The sequence below is a fragment of the Panthera leo genome, chromosome A1, assembly GCF_018350215.1.
Source record: "Panthera leo isolate Ple1 chromosome A1, P.leo_Ple1_pat1.1, whole genome shotgun sequence".
NCBI lineage: Eukaryota > Metazoa > Chordata > Mammalia > Carnivora > Felidae > Panthera > Panthera leo.
Genome location: NC_056679.1, coordinates 173,930,223 through 173,949,584, shown reverse-complemented (window position 1 = coordinate 173,949,584; position 19,362 = coordinate 173,930,223). Strand labels below are relative to the sequence as shown.

Sequence of the window (19,362 nt, the reverse complement as noted above, 5' to 3'; positions counted from 1 at the left end):
TTAGGCCAAGAGTCAACTTCTCAGAGCCAAGGTTTACTTATCTGTACAATGGGAATGGAAATAGAATAGCCATTGCAATAGAAGGCATGTGGACCTTTAAGCAAACCTACATCTGAATAGCGTCGCTTAATGAGTAACACTGAGTTAAACTCCCTGTAGTAAAATAACATCGAACCTCAGAGGCTGTTGCAAAACTTGAGTAAAGTGCTCATTACAGTACCAGACATAAGGAGTGTCTAATAACTAAAAATTTCTATTAAGACTGTTTTAATACTACCTAACATGATGCTGAGCACTTTTCTTGCTTTATCTAGTCATACTTGATTTGTCTACCCTGCAGGATTTGTATAAACATCTTACCATTTGTAACTATGAGCATGGGATACTAGTGATTATCTCTTGGGAGGAGAAATATGATTTCTTCTTTTTGCTTATCTTTTTCCAAAATTTCTACAAACATCATTTATTGAGGCATATTCCTATTTTTTTAATGCCAAAATACAGTAAAACACAATGAAGATCAAGATATTGCTCACAGGTAATCTCCTATAGGAGCCACTTCTTTTGGAGGTAAGAGCTAACAAAAGTTCTGTTTTCCTTGAGGAACTGGCATGTGCTTTGCTTTTTAAGAATTAACTGGTTTATCCCTTCTTCACTTTGCCACCAGGGGGCACAGCCTCAGGCCCTCATTCTTTGCATATTTCTATTTTAACTTCCCCAGTCTTGACATTCTATTCTAATCTATATGTCTTACCCTGATTTGGGATTTACTTATATTTTATTACTTTTCTCAATGTTTATCATAAATTTATTGTCTACAAATCCTTGTACATTTAGACCAGTTATACATACACATAAACTGAAGACTTTAAGGATTGCTATTGCCATACACTTCATGCTAGGTCCCTGCATTTCCAGAGTTCTTGGTTAGGACATAAAATGATAGAAATACAACCTGTAAATTCAATCTGAGATTTTTTTTTTTTAAATGCAAAACTACATCTCCCTGTAATAATATAAAAAAAAAAAAGCAAAAATACCATAACTTTTCAAGTCTTAGAAGTCCCATAATTAAATTCAGTTTTATTAAATGCTCAATTCTCAAAAAGTATGTACATTTCTTTATTATAAAAAATCTCCATCCCCATCTCACCCTCCCTCACTCACTCCCCCAAAGTAGGTATTGTCCACACAGAAACAAACACAACAAAGTCTACCATACATCTAAAAGCAGGGAAGACAGGAGGTCCCCAGAGGACAAGATATGCTGGTGTTATCATGCAGAGCCCTCCTGCAGGGCGGAAAGAATGGGAAGAGCTCATAATACAAGAAGGGAACTGGAATAGGCAGACTGACAAAGACGTATATAATTTATACCAATTTACAAATACTTGAGGTGCCCACCAACTCCAAGAGAACAGACCAAACTAATACACAAAGGAAGGCCTCTGCCAGTGCCTCCTCTCCCTACATCAGGTCCCCCTATCAGGAGTCATTAGGAAGCCCAAACAGCTTCACAGTTCCTGCTTCCCGACTGCTGTCATATTTGCCATCTTTGTCATCACAGGCAAATGCCAGCAGAGGCCTTTTGGGGTGCCAAGCCACGGTGAAGGTCGGGGACTCACACTGCACCTCCCATAGCTTGTCTCCTATAAAAATCAATATAGAGAAACCAATAAATATGTTAATAATAAGAAACCACATTCATGAAGTACTTGCCTACATTAACTCACTTAATCCCCTTATTAACCCTATAGGATAGATACAGTCATCACCCCATTTTACAGAGAACACTGAAGCACAAAGAAGGCACAAGTCAGTAGGTGGCAGAGCAAGATCTGAATGCAGAGGCTGTGCTCTGAACGTACTCTGTCTCCCTAGGAAAACCGTAGTAGCAGCTACCATTTGTTGAGCACCCCTTAGGAATCAGATGAATTCTATTTTATTTTAATAAAACACAACGACATCCCAGCAAGATAGGTAACGTTTTAAACCCCATTTTATAAAGGAACAAGTGACTTAACAGTTAAGTCATACCTCAAGGAAGCAGCAGTCAGCACATGAAGTCTGTTTTCAAAGCTACAGATCTTTCTGCTAAATCACAATGCCTTGCAAATAGATAGATTTCTTTTTCCAAAACGTTATTCTTCCTACTTATTGAAATTAAACAGGATTTTTCTAAAGCCATTATCCCTTTAGTCCTGCTTTACTTTTCTTCAACCTTAGGGTTAAGATTAATGTAGTAAAGCATCAGCGATGTGGTGTTAAAGATGCAGACTGCATTAAATTATATACCTGAAATTGGTCAACTATATGATAAATTATATTTCTATAAAGCTCTTTAAAAATATATATATATATTTATATACATATGCAAATACATGTGTGTATAGGGAGAGTAGGAGAGATTCTTTTTTTTAAGTAATCTTATTTCAGGGACAATTAACCACTCTTCATGATACTAGGATCTGGCAGTCTAGCTATACGTCTGAGCAAATTTCTGTATTATACAAATACAAAGAATAGTTTCAGAGGCTGCTACTCCCCTTTTACTTCTCTTTAGGCCTTTAACTCGAAGTCATTTGTCAAATTCACTTGGGATTGGTTAAGATAAAGAAATTTATGCAGTTCAAGAAAACCAGGGTAGATATGAAGAGGCCTTCTAAAATGTTTCCTAAATAAACATCTTGACAGTTTTACTGGAAAGCTTAATCTCTGAATGATAAAGAAGGTGCTATCTGGGTGAGACTGACATTACTACTCCAGACCACCAAAGTTCCAAAAGACTTGGTGTAATATGTATGATGTGTCTAAGAGCTGAAAATAAGTGGACTTTTAAAACGTATGCTATCGGAAATAAAATTCTTACTTTGTTTTACATTTAAACATAAAAATATGTAAGATATAAAATCTTACTAAACATGATTCCAAATATAGTGTATACACACACACACACATATAGATGTCTATATATAAAATATCTATATAGCGATATAGATATCTATATATGAAAAAAAAGATTGGAAAGAAATATACCAATATGTTAGGAACAGCTATCTCCAAATTATAGGCCTATATGTGACTGTTAGTTTCTTCTTTATATTTGTTAGCATTTTCTAAATATTCTACAATGAACATGTATTACTCTTATTTTACAAACTAATATACAAAGACATGCTTACTGCATAAAATTCAAACAGTACAAGGGTACAGAGCAGCACTGGGCAACAGAAACTTCTATGGTGGAGACATTCTACATCTGTGCCATCCATATAGAAACCACTAGCTACATGTGGCTACTAAAGTCCTTAACATGAGCCTAGGGTGACTGAAGAACAGAACTTCTCATTTTATTTAACTGATTTCATAATAATAATTACATTATAATTTAAATTAAAATTTATCTTTTTGGGGGGCACCTGGGTGGCTCAGTCGGCTGAATGTCTGACTTCGGTTCGGGTAATGATCTCACAGTTTGTGAGTTCGAGCCCCACATCGGGCTCGGTGCTGAAAGCTCAGAGCCTGGAGCCTGCTTCGGATTCTGTGTCTCCCTCTCTCTGCCCCTCCCCTGCTCACGCTCTGTCTCTCCCTCTCTCTCAAAAATAAATAAACATAAAAAATTTTTTTTAATTTATCCTTTTTCCCTACTGCAGTCTTCTCCCAATCTTCTAAGTCTGAAATAAATTCTTTCTTTCTTTTTTAATATATTTTTTTAAACATTTATTCAGTTTTGAGAGATAGAAAGAGAGAGCATGAGCAGGGGAGGGGCAGAGAAAGAGGGAGACACAGAATCCAAAGCACGCTCCAGGCTCTGAGCTGTCAGCTGATGCCAAAGAGTCCGATGCGGGGCTCAAACTCATGGACCATGAGATCATGACCTGAGCCGAAGTCGGACGCTTAACCAACTGAGCCATTCAGGTGTCCCTGAAATAAATTCTTTCAAAAGTCTTTCTACCAACTTAGCTTTAGCTTCTTCACCTAAATGGGAACACATCACATGCACTGATTGGCTACTTGTTTTGCTCATTCAGTAAAATGCCTTGCCAATCTTCCATTTCGGCACATACAGAGCTATGTTTTTTCTCTTGGCACACTGTAATATGGATGCATCACAATTTATTTAATTAGCTCATCATAATGAAAATTTGGACTATTTCCCATTTGTGCATAAAACAATGCTGTAAATATAATTGTGCTTCTCTTTGATAATCATTTGACTTTTAGTTTTTAGCCTCAGTTATAAAGAAAATTAAAAAAAAACTTGTTAAAAGTATTTGAACTGTTTACAAAAATTAATACAGCCATATTTGATATAGTTCTGAAGATTGTATGTGAACTAAATCACATTTTATATGTATTACGTGAGGCAGACAATTAAACTTGCACAAAGATGGCATGGGAAAAATAGCACACACTTGCACTGTTAAGAGCAAACACTACGATAACCTTTCAGTAAGTGGTTTAGTCCTTTACAAAATGTGAGCACTTCGGACTCAGTCAAAAATTCACTTCAATAGTTTACCCAAAAGGATGACCGCATTAGTAAAATGAAGTGCATAAGGATATTTCTCACAGCATTATTTATAATGGTGCAGATGAGAAACCACCAAATAGATGGGCAACTTAAGTATCTACAGGCATATATATGTATATACTGGCAGTGTAAGTATATACTGATATAATTCAATGGAATTCTAAACTGCATGAAAAGTGGCAGTAGAGGGGCACCTGGGTGGCTCAGTCAGTTAAGCATCGAACTTCGGCTCAGGTCATGATCTCGCAGTTCATGAGTTCGAGCCCCGCATGGGGCTCTGCACTGACAGCTCAGAGCCTGGAGCCTGCTTTGGATTCTGTGTCTCCCTCTCTCTCTGTCCCTCCCCCGCTCACACTCTGTCTCTCTCTCAAAAATAAATAAACATTAAAAAAAAAAAGTGGCGGTAGAGCTCAACAGTCATGGCCATGTAAGAAGCTATAACATCCTCAAGTGAGGCAGCCACATCCTGGAGCAGGAGAGTATCCATGCATCACATTAACAAGGGTGACAAAGGAGCTGCACGTCCGAATGGCTGGACAATACTCAACACAGTGTCATCAACAGAAGCATTGCTAAATTGTGGAATCTCAACTTTTTAATTTTATTGTTTGATGTTTTCTACACAGTTTCAATTCTTTTACTAACGTATCATGTATTTCCAAAAACAATAGAGCTACATTACAAAATAAATCTGAGGGTAATGACAGAAGATGACAGAGTAGGAGGATCCTGAGCTCACCTCCTCTCAGAGACACACTGAGACAACAAGTATGTCTATCATAACTAACTGAAAATGACCTGAAGACCAGCAGAAGAGATCTTCCACAGCCGAATATAGAGAGAAGGCCACACTGAAAGGGTAGAAGAGGTGGAGACGTGAGTCAGGAACCAAACCCCTGGTGCAAATAACGACAAACGGGAGGGACATCACAAGCATGGAGTGAGGGAATCAGATCCCAAACAGGGCAAGCCTAGCCCTAAGGACCTACACTGAGAAGACGAGTTCCCATAATGTCTGGCTTTGAAGATCAGCAAGGCTTAACTTTGGGAGCTTTAGAAATCAGCGGGGCTTAACTACAGGAGAACTAGAGGGCAGAAGAGTCAACACACTAAGTTTCTCAGTCGGAGACAGCACAGAAGCAGCAACTTGAAAAGCACCTAGGGTATACATGAAGGATATTTATCGACTAATTTTAGGATGTGTGCCAGAAGGGCAGAGATCTGCAGGAGATTTCTCCAGGAATAAAAAGTGCTGGCAGGTGCCATTTTTCTTGGCTTCCCTGAGCCTAGCTCTAGCTGGACGCTTGCAGAAACCAGTTCTAACTCTCTCCATCTTCCTCACTAGCAAAACACATGCCCCACCCAGCATTCTCCTACCACCCACCCTACCCAACCCACTGGCCTCCGCAGGCACCCCTCCAAAACAGCTCCTGCCCTGCCACACCCAGCAAGCAGCCCCAGATGGGACGCCTCCAAAGTGACACCTCCCCTAGAGGACAGGGGAGATACCCTACACAGCAGCTTGCCCACAGTTCCTACAGCCAGGCCTCTTAGCTGGCTGCACAAAGAATTAGCCCTGCCCTTCCATGTACCTGCAGCTGTTCACAGAGGCTAATTACAGGCAGCTAGGCTGAGTGCCAACGCCCCCCACAACTGAGCCCATGGCAGCTGCAGCCAGGCCTCTCAACAGCATGGGCAGCAAACCCTGCCCGGTGCGCATGCAGCAGGCAAAGCGGGTTACTGCAGCCAGCTGGGCTGAAGGCCAACCCCACCCATCAGCATGCCCATAGCAATCACAGCTCAGCCACAACAGGAGGGTGCACACAGCCCATACGGGGGCACCCCCGGTGCACCTGGTTCCAGTGACCAGGGTGGACAGCACTACAGGGCACCACAGGACCTCTTCTACATAAAGCCACTACTTTCAAGGTCAGGGGATGTAGCTGACCTACCTAACACATAGAAACAAACATGGACAGTTAGATAAAATGAGGAGACAAGGGATATGTCCCAAATGAAAAAATAAGACAAAACACAGAGAAAGGACTAAACAAAACAGAGATGAGCAATATGAGTGATGAAGAGTTCAGAGTAATAGTCATAAAGATACTCAACTGGACTTGAGAAAAGAGTGGATGAACTCAGTGAGAATTTCAACAAAGAGACAGAAAATGTAAAAAAGAACCAGTCAGAGATGAAGAATATGGTAACTGAAATGAAAAATACACTAGAGAAAATCAAGAGCAGATTAGGGGATGCAGAAGAACAGACCAGAGATCTTAAAGACAAGGTAACAGAAAACAATCAAAACTAACAGCAAAAAGACAAAAGAATAATAAAAGTGAGAATAGGTGAAGGGACCTCTGCAAAATTATCAAGCATAATTAACATTCCCATTATAAGGATTTCAGAAAGAGAAGAGAGAAGAAAGGGGGAAAAATAATACCTGAAAACTTCCTGAATCTGGGGATGGAAACAGATATCCAAATCTAGGAAGCAAAGAGAGCTCCAAACAAGATGAACCCAAAAAGGTTCACACCAAGACATAATGATTAAAATGGCAAAAATTAAAGATAAAGGGAGAATCTTAAAAGCAGCAAAAGAAAAGCAAACAGTCACATACAAGGAAAAACCCATAAGCCTTATCAGCTGATCTTTCAGCAAAAACTCTGCAGTATGGAGGTTCCTCAAGAAATTAAAAACAGAAATACCATATGATCCACTAATTCCACTACTGGATATTTACCCAAAGAAAACAAAAACACCAACTGGAAAGGATACATGCACCCCTACATTTATTGCAGCATTATTTACAACAGTGAAGATACGGAAACAGCCCAAGTGTCCATGGATAGATGAATGGATGAAGAAGACGTGGTGTATATATACACAGTGGAATATTAATCAGTCATGAAAAAAGAATGAGATCTTGCCATTTGCAAGAACATGGGTGGACCTATAGGGTATTAAGCTAAGTGAAATAAGTCAGACAGAGACAGACAAATACCATATGATTTAACTTATACATGAAATCTAAAAAAAAAAAAAAAAGAAAGAAACAAGTAAATAAACAAACAATAGAAAACAGACTCTTTAATACAGAAAATAAACTGGTGGTTGCCAGAGGGGAACAGGTTAGGGTAATGGGTGAAATAGGTGAAGTGATTAAGAGGCACAAACTTCCAGGAACAAAAAAAGTAAGTCATGAAGATGTAAAGTACAGCAAGGGGAACACAGTCAACATTGTAATAATGTTGTATGTTGACTACATTTACTGCAGTCAATGACTGTAGTCAATTTACTACATTTTACTGTAGTATAATGCATATAACTGTCAAATCACTGTCTTATATGAAATTAATATAACATTATATGTCAACTATCCCTCAATAACAAAAAAAAAATTTTAATTAAAAATAAGTAAATCTGAGGAAATTCTTCTGTAAAATGGATACTCTTCTCCCATTTTTCTATTTTCAAATTCTGTTGGTTGTTTTTAAAGCAAATCACATATATTTGATAATTCCTAAAATTATTAAAAAATATGTATTTTTTAAGTTACACACAAGCAAAATATAGAAAAAAATATACACCACAACACTTAAAGAGATTGTATTTAGATGGTGGGACCACAGGTCATACTTTTTTCTTTCTCCTATTTTCTGTATTTTAAAATTTTCATTATAATAGAAGAATTAAAAGTTAATAAAATGCAAAATATTTTCCTAAATCACTTTCTTTCAGACCTTTCTTTTAACTCTCTGCTCCCTCATGACCCGACTATAGCAGTCATAATAAACAAACCTGTCTTAAGCAGACAAATTCATTTATGCTAATACTGGTGAAGTAGTAATGTGAAGATGAAAATACAAGACAGAAGTCCTGATGGCCACAGATGACAGAGAGAAGATCATTATGGTAGTGAGGGTTTCAGTTACCTGTCTCTACTTCAGCAATGTCAATAAAATGATCTTCTGAAGCTGATGCCAGCATTTTTCCATCATGGCTAAAACTGAGGGTCCTCACAGGCCAATCCAGCCTATAACAGAGTAGACAGAGGAGACATTAGAATAACCCAATAAGAGGAGGGCACAATTTCACCCAAAATGAAGTAAAATTAACTTATCCAGCAAGGAAAGTACTGGCAGGGCTGCTTACCTGGAAAAGCACCGAACACACACTAACTCATCCACATCCCAAAGGCTGACCAAAGCATCTGCACTTCCTGTGGCAAAGTACTTCCCCATGGGGTCAAATTTGATGCAGATGCAGTTGGAAGGATGGGCATTGATGGACTGCACAGGCTTCAGCTCTGGGTAGCTGAGAAACAAGACAGATGGCAATCAAACTATGGGAAGAGGACTATGGTACTGAGACAACAACAGGAGACGCTGAAGAAGAAAACCAAAGTAAGACAACATAATTCAAACAAACTTTTCTAAACTTTAAAAAAATAAAATTAGATTATCATCAGACCTTTCTGACAATAAGACTTTCTGCCAAAAGAAAATGGACTAATGTATTTAAGCTATACAGGGAAGAAAATATGAATCAAGGATTTTTTTTTTAGTAGGCTTCACGCCTAGCATGGGGCCCAGTGTGGAGCTTGAACTTACGACCCTGAGATCAACACCTGAGCTGAGATGAAGAGTCAGACACTTAACTGACTGTCCCACCCAAGCGCCCCAAGGATTTTTTAATTTTTTTTTTAATGTTTATTTATTTTTGACAGAGAGAGAGAGACAGAGCATGAGTGGCAGAGGGGCAGAGAGAGAGGGAGACACAGAATCTGAAGCAGGCTCCAGGCCGCGAGGATTTTTATGTCTAGCAAAAGTGACTATCAATTATAAAAAGCTCAAATACTAAGCATAATATAATAAAGTAGTTGTAAGTTTTATTAAGTCTATAAATTATAATAAGTATGAACTCAGGGAAAACTGTTCCCATGAACCCTGTTCCTGAGGAAGCTAAAGAATGAGCTTTAACAATCAAATGACTAGAGATTCATCAGCATAGGACTGTCAATGAGCATTACATATATAGCTTCTTGTGTATGTATTGGTGGTGGTAGTGGTAATACTGTTATTCTGAGATATGTCCACATATAACATGGATAAAGGTAATAAGTAACTGTGGGATATTCCAATTCTGTAATCCCGTGTCCTTGAGAACCTGAATACTCAGTTTGAAGGAAACAGTTACTTATAATATAGAAGATATTTAGTAAAATTCCTCTAGTCCTGAATTTTAACTGGAACTTATCAGTATGAATTCACAAGATATTTTATCTTTAAAAATACACACAGAGGCACCTGGGTGGCTCAGTCTGGGGCTTCTGACTTCAGCTCAGGTCATGATCTCACAGTTCATGAGTTCGGGCCCCGTGTTGGGACTCCGTGCTGACAGCCCGGAGCCTCGAGCCTGCTTCAGATTCTGTGTCTCCTCTCTCTCTGCCCCTCCCCAGCTCTCACTTTGTCTCTCTCTCTCTCTCTCTCAAAAATAAACATTAAAAAAATTTAATAAAAAAACAAATACATACATACACATATGCTTCCTTGCTCTATCCACTGGAAAGGTCTAGAAATAATAATCAACGTATCAATATGGACATCAGTAGCTCCAATATTATTTCTCAGAAAAAGAATCCAGGGATTGATTCTTAGAGAATTTTCTGATTAAAGGTCTGAGGCAGGAAGCATACAAGATGAACGTGGAATACTCATCATACCAGAGAGCAAGAAACTGAAGACTACTAACACTGTCAAAAAAATGACTCAGGAATCAACTTGAAGAGGCTCCCACTGGCTAAAGATGGGATAATTTGAGCTTCCATAAGGATAATTATTCCAATAGATTGAAACACATCTACCATGCTTAAACACATGAGTTTATAATCAGTCTTAAAACTAGCTGATTATCTTTGTAAGTGATAGAGAACTAATTCATTATCTGATGACAAGAAGCATTTATCCTGTCTTTTCTAAGTAAACTATATTCTTTTTTTTAAGTTTATTTTTATTTATTATTTTGAAAGAGAGAGACAGAATGTGCATGCACAAGCAAGCATAAGCAGAAGAGGGGCAAAGAGAGAGGGAGACAGAATCCCAAGCAGGCTCCCCACCCAGCACAGAGCCTGACGTGGGGCTCCATCTCACAACCATGAGATCATGACCTGAGCCCAAACCAAGAGTGGGACAGTTAACCAACTGAGCCCCAAAGTAAACAATATTCTTAAGTAACCAAATATTAGGGGCGCCTGGGTGGCTCAGTCAGTTAAGCATCCAACTTTGGCTCAAGTCATGTTTTCACGTTTTGTGAGTTCAAGTCCTAAGTAGGGCTCTGTGCAGACAGCTTGGAGCCTGGAGCCTGCTTTAGATTCTGTGTCTCCCTCTCCCTCTACCCCTCCCCCACTCTCACTCTCTCTTTCAAAAATAAATGAACATTAAAAAAAAAAATTAAATTCCAAAACTAGACAGAGACCCCACTAAAAAGGAGAACTATAGACTGATTTACCTGATGAACATGGATGTAAAAATCCTCAACAAGATATTAGCCAACCGGATCCAAGAATACATTAAAAAAATTATTCACCATGACCAAGTGGGATTTATACCTGGGATGCAGGGCTGGTTCAATATCCACAAAACAATTAACGTGATTCATTACATCAGTAAAAGAAAGGACAAGAACCATATGATCCTCTCAATAGATGCAGAGAAAACATTTGACAAAATACAGCATCCTTTCTTGATAAAAACCCTCAAGAAAGTAGGGATAGAAGGATCATACCTCGAGATCATAAAAGCCAAATATGAAAGACCCAGCACTAATGTCATCCTCAATGGGGAAACCTGAGAGCTTTCGCCCTAAGGTCAGGAACAAGACAGGGGTGTTCACTCTCGCCACTGTTATTCAACATAGTATTGGAAGTCTTAGCCTCTGCAATCAGACAACACAAAGAAATAAAAGACATCCAAATCAGCCAGGAGGAGGTCAAACTTTCACTCTTCGCAGATTAACATGATACTCTATATGGAGAACCCTAAAGATTCCACCAAAAACTGCTAGAACTGATTCATGAATTCAGCCAAGTTGCAGGATATAAAATCGACACACAGAAATCAGTTGCATTCCTATACACCAACAATGAAGCAGCAGAAAGAGAAACCAAGGAATCGATCCCATTTACAAGTGCACCAAAACCATAAAATACCTAGGAATAAATCTAACCAAAGAGGTGAAAAATCTAGACACTGAAAACTAGAGAAAGCTTATGAAAAAAAAATGAGGATGACACACAAAAAAGATAAAAGATTCTATGCTCCTGGATAGGAAGAACAAATATTGTTAACATGTTGATACTACCCAAAGCAATCTACATATTCAACGCAATCCCTATCAAAATAACACCAGCATTCTTCACAGAGCCAGAACAAATAATCCTAAAATTTGTATGGACCCAGTAAAGACCCTAAATCACCAAAGCTTTTCTTCTTGAAAAAGAAAACCAAAGAAGGAGGCATCACAATCCGAGACTTCAAGCTATACTACAAAGCTGTAATCATCAAGACAGTATGGTACTGGCACAAGAACAGACACTCTGATCAGTGGAACAGAACAGAGAACCCAGAAATGGACCCACAAACGTATGGCCAACGAATCTTTGACAAAGCAGGAAAGAATATCCAATGGAATAAGGACAGTCTCTTCAGCAAGTGGTGCTGGGAAAACCAGACAGCGACATGCAGAAGAATGAACCTGGACCACTTTCTTACACCATACACAAACATAAACTCAAAATGGATGAAACACCTAAATGTAAGACAGGAAGCCATCAAAATCCTCGAGGAGAAAGCAGGCAAAAACCTCTTTGATCTTGGCCACAGCAACTTCTTACTCAACACATCTCCAGAGGCAAGGGAAACAAAAGCAAAAATGAACTATTGGGACATCATCAAAATAGCTTCTGCACAGCAAAGGAAACAATCAGCAAAGCTAAAAGGCAACCGACAGAATGGGAGAAGTTATTTGCCAGTATCCAAAATCTATAAAGAACTTATCAACCTCAACACCCAAAAAACAATCCAGTGAAGAAATGGGCAAAAAATATGAATAGACACTTCTCTAAAGAAGACATCCAGATGGCCAACCAACACATGAAAAGATGCTCAACATCACTCATCATCAGGGAAATGCAAATCAAATCCACATGAGATACCACCTCACACCTGTCAGAATGGCTACCATTAACAACTCAGGCAACAACAGATGTAGGCGAGGATGCAGAGAGAGAGGATCTCTTTGGCACTGCTGGTGGGAATGCAAGCTGATGCAGCCACTCTGGAAAACAATATGGAGGTTCCTCAAAACATTAAAAATAGAACTACCCTACAACCCAGCAATTGCACTACTAGGTATTTATCCAAGGGATACAGGTATGCTGTGTTGAAGGGACACGTGCACCCCAATGTTTATAGAAGCACTATCAACAATAGCCAAAGTATGGAAAGAGCCCAAATGTCCATCGATGGATGAATGGATAAAGAAGATGTGGTATATATATACAACGGAGTATTACTCGGCAATCAAAAAGAATGAAATCTTGCCATTTGCAACTATATGGATGGAACTAGAGGGTATTATGCTAAGCGAAATTAGAGAAAGACAAATATCCTATGACTTCACTCATATGAGGACTTTAAGACACAGAACAGATGAACATAAGGGAAGCAAAAATAATATAAAAACAGGGAGGGGAACAAAACATAAGAGATTCATAAATATGGAGAACAGAGGGATACTGGAGGGGTTATGGGAAGGGGGATGGGCTAAATGGGTAAGGGGCATTAAGGAATCTACCCCTGAAATCACTGTTGCACTATATGCTAACTAACTTGCTTGTAAATTTAAAAAATTAAATTAAAATAACTAAATTAAATTAAATTAAAGAATTTACACAGCCATTGCTGGGGAAAAAAAAAAAAAAAAAGAAGAGGTAATTTAAGACCTAGACACAGAAAGGAACACAGCCTGAAAAGATTGGATCTGGGGAAAATTCAAAGGGAAGCCTCTGTAGTGTTTTCAGCAGGGGTGAGACATAATCTGAGTTACTCTTCTACAAAACCACTGTCACACTGAATTGTCACCATCTCCACACCAGACTGTGGGTTCCTGGGCACAGAAACTAGCTGATCTTCACATCTGTACTCTTGGCACTCAGCCCAGGTCTGCCACAGGGTACATGTTTAATGGATGGTTGAATAAACGTCCTTGCCCCTCAAAAAGAATAAAATCTTGCCATTTGCAACTATGTGGATGGAACTAGAAGGTATTATGCTAAGCAAAATTAGTCAGTCAGAGAAAGACAAATATCATATGACTTCACTCATATGAGGACTTTAAGACACAGAACAGATGAACACAAGGGAAGGGAAGCAAAAATAATATAAAAACCAGGAGGGGGACAAAACAAAAGAGGGTTACTGGAGGGGTTGTGGGAGGGGGGATAGGCTAAACGGGTAAGGGGCATTAAGGAAATCTACTCCTGAAATTATTGTTGCACTATATGCTAACTAATTTGGATGTAAATTAAAAAAATAAAATTAATTTTAAAAATAATAATAATAAATAACAGTAATAATTAACCAAATAGCAGATGAGAGGAAATACCTTATATTCCAACAAATAAATAAGCATGTGAAATCAGCTAAATTCAGACTAGGAGAATATCTGCAGGTTTTCAACGACTAAATTAGAAGTAAAAGAAGGATGCAAAGTGACTTGGTAGTGTAACATACTTAAAAGACATCCAATTTTTTTAAATACACAAAACTAGAGTATCTAGAAATGCATACATGGTCGCTAAAACTATAAAGAAATACTATAAAAATCAAGATAGTGTTTCCTTTTGAGGAGGGGGAGATATGAACAGGATAAAGCATGTTTGGACTTCTGGGATGGCCAACAACTTACATTTCTTGACTTGGGTGGGGTTACAAAGATGTTGGGCATATAATGGCTCATTAAGCTATACATTGTTTTAAGTGATTTTCTGTATCTGTGTTTTATTTTCTGATAAAAAGGCTTTAAAATAAAAAAGATATAGAATCCTTACTAACTACAGAATAAAATGCAAGCTGCTAAGCATAGAATTCCAGCCTTTTATAATCTGGTCCCAGATTATATTTCAACTTTATCTTCCCATTTTCAGGCCCTTTCTTCAGACACCTTATCTGCCACCACTCCCAGCAACTCTGACCTACCAACTATTCCCCAAATAGACCATGCTCGTTCACAGCAGTTTCATCCACTGTATGGTTCCCTTTTGCTGATTCTTAAAATTCTCCTCAACTTTCAAGGTCAAGCTCAAAAGGTGCCTCCTTCAAGCTCCAACTCCCACAGTCCATATAAATTTCTTTCCTTGGGGTTCCATAGCAAACTCCTAGACTCTCTAACATAACCTATTTCATACTGCCTTGCATTACCCACCCAGAATAACAAAAAGAATAGAATCGACAGGCCTGAATTTCAATTCCACCATTTCATTCATTTACAGAATATTTAATGAGATCCTAACTCTGTGTAGCAGGTATTAAGTTAGGCACTAGGGATTTAAGAGTAAACAAGTTACACACGGTCCTTACCCTCATGGAATTTATAGTCTAATGGAAGATACAAATAAACATGAAATTATAACATAGAATGAGAAATGCTTCCAACAGGAAGTACATAAAATAAGCTTCTGGGGTACCTGGGTGGCTCAGTCGGTTAAGCATCTGACTTCAGCTCAGGTCATGATCTCGCGGTTCACGAGTTCGAGCCCCATGTCAGGCTCTGTGCTGACAGCTCCGAGCCTGGAGCCTGCTTCAGATTCTGTATCTCCCTGTCTCTCTGCCCCTCCCCTGCTCACGCTCTGTCTGTCTCTCCCTCTCAAAAATAAACATAAAAAAAATAAGCTTCTAACCTGGGGAAGTAGGATGATGATGAAGATGGCTTCCCTGAAGGGTAAGTGATATTTAAGCTAAGACTTTATGGGTACAAATTATCCACAATTCAAGGTGCATCTACTTCTAGTGCTCACTAGTTGATAGTGATTTAACCTCTGTGAATCCCAGGTCCTCATCTGTCAAATAAGATGCATACTATCAACCCCCTAGAATTTCTGTGATGACTTAAGTAAAATATAAGGGGCCTGGCTCAAAGGTGCTCAACAGAGGTTAGGATTCTTTATTATCACTTGTCCTTTGACCTCCTTCAGGTCAGACTCAACATCTAATTCATCTCTGTATCCACCACAGCACCCAGCACAAAGATCAGACAGTTCCTAAGCTAGAACCCTCTCACCTGAGGATGTTGATACAACCATTGCCATTTGTCAGGAAGAACATGTTATTGTCATTATTCCAAGAGATTTCATTGACTTCAAACTTGAACTGCTCCTCCGCTTTGGAACGGTGTGTCTTGGCATCAATAAAGGTCACCACATCATCCTTGTTGCCCACAGCAATGGTCTGTCCATCGGGACTCCAGCAGATATTAATGTTCTCCCCTGGAAACCCAGATATAATCAGCAAGATATTGTTTGCCCATAATCCTCCAGAAGTTTATTTTTTTTATCATACAAAGACCAGACCTATTCACTAAGGTCCTAGTCAATAGAAGGGAATGACCACTTACTCAACAATTTTGAGACCAGCACATTCATCTACAAATTTCCCCCCTTTGGGTCCTCACAATAATTCTCTAATGGACACTTCATTATTCCCAATTTACATATGAAGAAATGGAAGATAAGAGAGATGAGCCAAAATGTCAAAGCTATGACATAATAGAGCCAAAATCTAAGCCAGATTTAACTCCAAAGCCTCTTATTCTTACACCAACATTTCCCAAACTCCAGTCATTCGAATGCCACTTTCACAATTTTTGTCCTATGTTAACAGCTATATTTCTTTACTCAAGACTTTTCTTAAAATTGACTCAAAACATTTCTTAAATAAATTTAGTTTCAATTTAGCAATGAATTCTACAGGCTAGTTCTTTTTTTCTGGTAGGTATTAAGATATATACACAGCCAGTTTTGAATGTTCATCCATGTTACACCTAAATCACACATGCATTACCAGCCGTCTACTTGGAGAAAGCACTACAACATTCCATGTCCAGGTACCAGTCTTGTCAAAAAGTCCAGTGGCCCACAGTGAACACATTGATTAGAAATGTCATCAACTTTACCAATTCTATGATGCACATTTTTTTCACACTTTATTATCTATAATGTACCTTAAAATACAACAGGATGCATCTCAAAATTTTTGGTGCATCATGGTTACCTAGAAGCTTTATCTTCTTTCCTACTAGCACATAAAATATTGGTGCATCTTGTAATCAATGACATGTTAGTCAATAAAATATAATAAATGGCCTCAAGGTTTACAGAACAATACCTGGTGAAGAACAGATTCTACAAACATACTGCACGACTTCCAGTTCATTTTGTCCCAGACCACCAAGACCATTCATTCCAAGATCAGCCATTTCTAGCCTATCAACAGTTTCATAAATTCTCCACACATCTGTACATGCAGTTCCCTCCTAGAGCCGCCTCCTATCCCCCACCAACCCACTGTACCCTGACCACTAAATCCCTATTAGCTATTCTAAGAGTTTGCTCAAATTCTGTGAGACCCTCCCTGTCTCCACAGGCAGACTTAAGCATTTCCATTCTGAGTGTCCATCTTTTAGACCTCTCCAGTTAAGACGAACCATGTCATATCACGTTAGGGTTTTTTTTACACGTACGTCTCTCTCCCTGCACTAAACCCAGTACAGGTCCTGGGAGCTGGAGATTGTCTTATTCAGCCCAGGATGTCTCATACCTAACACAAGGCCACAAATAGAGAAGATAATTCAGGAAAGGCCTGTTGAATGACTAGAAGAAGCTCATTCCTATTGCCCTTTCTCTGAAGAGTCACCTTTAGTGTTCACAGTGGCAATGCATTTCGTAGTCCTCACATCCCAGATGCGAATGGTTTTGTCTCCAGACGCGGTGACAAAGAGGTCAGGATTACTTGGGTGCCAACAAAGCTGGTCCACACTATCCCCATGTCCCCGATAATTGTTTTCTTTAACCTGAAATAAGAGGATCCAAACATCACTACACACAAAAGTACCTGCCTCCACATGTAATTTTTTTAACCTTATTCAAACTAAAGTACCTTGTGACCAACAAAGATCTGGATAATTTAAAAGACACCAATCCTTCCAAGCCCTTTCTGCCAAACTACTCCCAATACCCACCCATACTTCCTCCCCAATCACTCTAAACTGTTCTGAGGTTTGGGTTCCATACCAATGGCCTTACTCTTTTGTCCTCCCTGTCCTTCCTCCTTCTTTCTGGTTTTCCATCCTTACTCTACCACCCAGGTTCCCAGTCTTGCTCATCCCCACAGAAAGCCCTATTATTTTCAGAAGGGCCCCCCTCACCACCATGGGGACCTCACCAGCACCACAGCACCCTAGCCACTCCTCACACTACACAACACCTTCCTACCACTCTCGTACACCCCCATCTCACCCCAGTCCCATCCACCCTCCTCACCACCCGTCTTCATCTCCCCCCCCCCGCCCCCCTCATCTGAACTCCTCCTCACGACTACACTCCCTCGCACCCCCACCTCCCTCTTACCACCGCCGTCCACCTCTCCACCACACCCCCTCCTGACCCCTAACCACCAGCCTCATCACTCCCACACTCCTCTCTCGTGCACTGCACACCCCCAACATCCCCACACCCCTTGCCTCCACCCCCCTTTTCACCCCCATTCTCTCCCTCAACACCACACCTCCCTTTACCACGGCCCCTCTCTCCTGCTGGGCCGGTCCCTGACAGCTCACCAACCGGTCCTTCTCCAGCAGGAATACGCTGGCCGTCTTGTCGAAGGACCCCGAGGCAAGGCGACGCCCGTCGCAGCTCCAGGCCACCGAGTGCACCTTGGCGCTATGCGCAGGGAACTCGCGCGTCTTGCTGTGGCCGCGAAACAGCTCCTGCATTCCCAGCACGTAGCGTGTTGGGCCGCTGGTCACTGAGCACCAGGGAGCCATTGAGCCAGGACCACTCTGGCCCAGCGCCGAGGGCCCCATGGCCGCCGCAGGAACCGCCATGACAAGCTCCCGGTGGCCCGCGAGGACACGGCCGCTTTGGCCCAGTCAGTCCTGCCGCCGCTGCCGCACGCCTGCGCCGGGAAGAGACGCTCTCCCCTGCACAGCCGCACTGTGGGCCATCCGGAGGCGACTACAAATCCCGGCATGCAGCGCGCGACCTTCCTTACTTTTCAAATACGATTACGATTTAAGTATCTTTCACAATTAATGATTCTAAGGATTTTAGGGCCTATTTCCCCCTTACCTACTGCCAGGTAGATATATTTGTATCCCTATTTAATTGAAAAAGAAAACCAATGCAATCCTTCTAAACCTCAGTTCCCCATCAGTAAAAGACATTTTTTTTCTAGGGTTGATCCCCACCCTCAGTCCCCTCCCTTGGAGCAGAAGACTCTCCACACTCTGGCTGGTGAACTAGGGGTTTGTGGGTGTCCACAGTTCAGGAGGGGAGGGACTGAGAAGGAGTCCAGGGAAGTCTTTAAATAGGCAAATTCTCCGCTTTTAAAAGGTACTACTGGTGAGTGATAGAAGCAGAAATATGTTCACTTTAGTGCAGAAGGCCGATCTATACAGCCTGCATAGTTCTGATAAGGAGCATATACGTACTGGTTGCTACATTCTTAAAAGGTCCCATGATTGCCTGTATATCCCACCACTAGTTAATA

General features: G+C 40.2%; 1 protein-coding gene across 2 annotated transcripts; it reads right to left on the bottom strand.

The window, feature by feature from the left end:
- Nucleotides 1–1,098: 1,098 nt before the first annotated feature.
- Nucleotides 1,099–18,799, bottom strand: THOC3 (THO complex 3). 2 transcript variants are annotated; one of them, XM_042946152.1, is made up of 6 exons: nucleotides 18,431–18,797; nucleotides 17,509–17,665; nucleotides 15,878–16,082; nucleotides 8,693–8,854; nucleotides 8,473–8,573; nucleotides 1,099–1,649 (listed from the first exon to the last, which is right to left on the bottom strand). In XM_042946152.1, exons 1-6 carry the CDS (start codon nucleotides 18,695–18,697, stop codon nucleotides 1,486–1,488), a joined length of 1,056 nt encoding a protein of 351 aa, XP_042802086.1. In that variant the 5' UTR covers nucleotides 18,698–18,797; the 3' UTR covers nucleotides 1,099–1,485. The 2 variants fall into 2 exon arrangements, with proteins under 2 accessions (XP_042802086.1, XP_042802095.1); XM_042946161.1 differs by lacking the exon at nucleotides 1,099–1,649 and adding an exon at nucleotides 1,677–2,221 and having other exon boundaries at nucleotides 18,431–18,799.
- Nucleotides 18,800–19,362: the final 563 nt, after the last annotated feature.